At 31.9% G+C, this 3,581-nt stretch overlaps 1 protein-coding gene across 1 annotated transcript; it reads right to left on the bottom strand.

Moving 5' to 3' along the window:
- Positions 1 to 1,238: 1,238 nt before the first annotated feature.
- On the bottom strand, positions 1,239 to 3,149 carry Bm17619 (Uncharacterized protein; the record flags this gene model as incomplete). Its single annotated transcript, XM_043079860.1, has 7 exons — positions 1,239 to 1,392; positions 1,488 to 1,569; positions 1,796 to 1,971; positions 2,098 to 2,372; positions 2,483 to 2,603; positions 2,840 to 2,907; positions 3,147 to 3,149. 7 exons carry the CDS (start codon positions 3,147 to 3,149, stop codon positions 1,239 to 1,241), a joined length of 879 nt encoding a protein of 292 aa, XP_042935794.1.
- Between the last annotated feature and the right edge of the window lie 432 nt (positions 3,150 to 3,581).

The following is a 3,581-nucleotide window of genomic DNA, read 5'->3' as shown; positions in this document are numbered from 1 at the left end:
AAAAATTACTCAATTCCAAAAAAAATATGTTTAAATGTAAAATGTTGTTATTAACTATCTAATATCCAATATGATATTAAAATATTCTAGTAAGACAAAATAAACAAACATGATATTGGTAAACATAACCAACAAACTTATTACAAGAAACGCATAATCAAATATAAGTTGGTATCCAATACGCATAATAAATTAGATGAAAAATGAAAAAAATAACAGAAAAATTAACAGAAAAGAATTAGATAACACTAAAATAAAAATGATAACATACGTAGTAAAAAAGTATTAAAAATTATTGGTAAATTAATGTAAAATGTGAAAAATGGAAAAAAAAATCCATAGATTATTTCAAAAAAAAAAGAAACAAAATCATTAGTAATAACTATAAAATTATTAAAAACATCAAAAATTTCATAATAATAGTTAAATTAGAAACAATAAAATAGAACAATAAACTTTTAAAAAAGTTAGTTGCCCAGAGAGGGCAAAAAAAAAAAAAAAAAATACAACAAAACACAACAAAAAACTGATAAAGAAAAAACAACTGAATTCAATCAAGTTTGATCTAAAGTAGCTATTTTCGAATTTTGTTCGCGAAAAAGAAATCCCTTTCACAAACTTTTTGATTCTCAAATACGACCACAAACAATTAATATTAACATATGCTAGTATGAAATGAATGAACTTTATGACTCATTTTTTCACTATTTTTTTTTTTTTCACAAAATTCACAATTTCTGATCAAACTCTGAATTCAGTTGTTTTTACATTGTAAATTATAAAAACAAATTTTTTCACTAATTTTTTTATTTTTATTTTTTTTTTTAATTTTTTAATTTTGTTAATTTTTTTTTATTTTTTTCAATTTTTTTTGTTTTTTGTTTTTTAGTTTTTTTGATTTTTTTATTTTTTTTCATTTTTTTGTTTTTTTTGATTTTTTTTATTTTTTAAATTTTTTTCATTTTTTTTTAGCGCAATACTAACCTGCTTCGGGCAGAAGACTGGAGAGCTGGGACAGGCAGTAGCAGGTCAGCCGCGTGAGGAGGGCCGGATGTTATCACTGGCCTGAAAGAAAAATTGCTGGTTAGAAAAACTATGAAATCCACTTTCTGAATGTTTTGTTTTCTGTACATTCGAATTTTTATTTCCTTTTCAATTTCAAATTTCATTTCTTAGATATTAATAATTTCTCACCTGGAATGAAGAGGTGGTTGGCATCCTCTTCTCTCCCCACTAAGTCAAGTCTGCGGCGCTTGACCTGCCTTTCGTTGATCACGGCCGCACACGCTCTCGGGCACCAATCGAGAGCGTGAACTTCTGTCGCCGCTCTCTTTTGCGCGGCCGTGAATCCGGGTGGCAGCAGGAGGTAATGGCCACAACGAGCGCAAAAACCTGAAATATTCATAATGAATTAGTCCGCCAACATTTAGATAAATCAAATATGCTAATGTTTTTAAAAACTAATTGCAAATTCCGCTTAGAAGTACTTACCATCCTGCTTATGCATTCTCGAGGCGTGAATACGCCACCCTTTCAATGTAGCAAACTGCCTGCCGCAGATACCACACACTGAAAATAGAAGTGATTAGAAGATAGTAAAGAAGTATAAACTGTTTTTTAAAGCATCGATATAGATGGAAAATTTGTGACCGTTTTGAAACATTATAAAGAAGAACATTGTAACATTTCACTCATAAATATGATTTTGTCAGTAAAAGATTAAAGTATGATTATATTCCTTTAAAATATTACAAACATAAAATCATCTTCTAACGTTATTAAAATTATAAATTACCGATGTTCCTCTCTTCATTCGCTTGAACCACCGTGTATGGTTCTGCTTGCGGCACTAGCAACTCCCGTCGGAGCTGCTCCGGAAGATCCCCTAAATCAGCGGGGTGGAATTCTTCCGGTGCTGCCGCAACCGATGTATGCGTCGCCAGAACCGGAATATTAATCGTCCTCGTCCTTCTGAAATAGTTTCAAATTTGGTTTAAATTATTCAGCAGATAAAATTAACAAAAAGTTAGCAATTGTTCTAGTTATTACTTTGTTTACTACATGGTTACTACATTTATTTCAGATATCAAAGCTTACAGGACGAGTTCGCGAACCGATTCGACCGGTTCTGCAACGGCATTTGGTGCCACCGGTGCCTCAGTTTCTTCATCGCTTTCCGGCAGAGGAGCCCACTCTGCTTCCGTTGGCCAATTCTCGGCCTCATCAGCATCATTAGTTTCAGGCAGAGGGGCCCACTCTGCCTCTTCTTCGTAAAATGCCTGCTCCTGAGGCACCGGTTCTTCTCCATCCTGCCCTTCGACCTCCGACCTCCTCTCCGTATCCTCCAAGCAGGTTAGGAGCAGGTCTTCAATCTGAAAAGACCACATTTTAAGAAAGTACTTTCTATAACTCTTCATATAAATTAGAAGTATAACTCTTTCTATAATCCTTAATTGATGACAAAAAAGAAAAATGAATTTACCTGCTCCCTTTCGCGCATATATTCCTGTAATGCACGGAGCATTACAGGTTCTCGTTCTAGATATACCAGAACATCGGAAATAGTCCGATGTTCTGGATTTTGGGCGACACGCGAGCCCACCCTATAAAATCATCAAATTAATCAGATGCAAATTGATGATAAAACAACGCCAAATTATGCGTTCCAATTATATTAAAATTGATCACAATACTACTTATATCAATCATCAAATACCTTGCAATTTTTCTTTAACGCAATTCTAATTTAAGAAAAAAAAATTGAAAAAATAATTTATAAAAACATTTCCTACTTAAGTAATATTTCCTATTGAAGGGATATATGCAAATATCTACTTACTTCCTTTTGATGCACTCGATAAACGGCGCTATAAATCTCAGCATGTCGCACAAAAATTGATATTTTTCCTGAAATTAATTTCTCGATTATATTTTGGAAAATTTCGCACAATTTCATCTTTTTTAAGTCATCAAATACCCTACAATTTTTTTTTTTACCCCGTTACAATTTAAGAAAAAAAAAAGTTGAAAAAATCATTTATGAGAATCATTTAAAACATTTCCTACTGAAGTAATACTCTCTCGCGCTCGGAGAATATATGCAAATATCTTATCTTACTTAATTTGCACGAAAACTCGGTGTATACCATTCAACCCATTTGCCCTTCACAGGGAATATCATTTGATCATATTCTCGATCTCTCTAGCACATCCCAATCTGATGTCAGTCGTCATACTATGCTGGTAGCCACCATCTTCACGTCCATGGTTCTTATGTATCCTTTTTTTATTTATTATTAAGTTATGGTTGTATTAAGATTCTTTTTGTTTCGATTACATGCCTGAATATCATTTGGTTATTTCCAACGAATCGTTTTTTTTTTTTTTTTTTTTGAAGTATGTTGTTGAATAAAAATGCATTGATTCAAGCTAATCAGCCATTTATTGTTTTTAATTGCTATTAACAGAATTAGCAATTTCTTATTGTTGTGATACCAATTCATTTGAATCATTTTGCAGTAATTATGTATTACCACTTTTCATCGTTAGTTATTAATATATATTAATTCTGTTTGATTTCT

The sequence above is a fragment of the Brugia malayi genome (genome assembly GCF_000002995.4).
Source record: "Brugia malayi strain FR3 genome assembly, contig: Bm_v4_Chr3_scaffold_001, whole genome shotgun sequence".
In the NCBI taxonomy this organism is placed as follows: domain Eukaryota; kingdom Metazoa; phylum Nematoda; class Chromadorea; order Rhabditida; family Onchocercidae; genus Brugia; species Brugia malayi.
The sequence above is the reverse complement of the archived record's forward strand: the minus strand, read 5'-3'. Positions and strand labels throughout refer to the sequence as shown.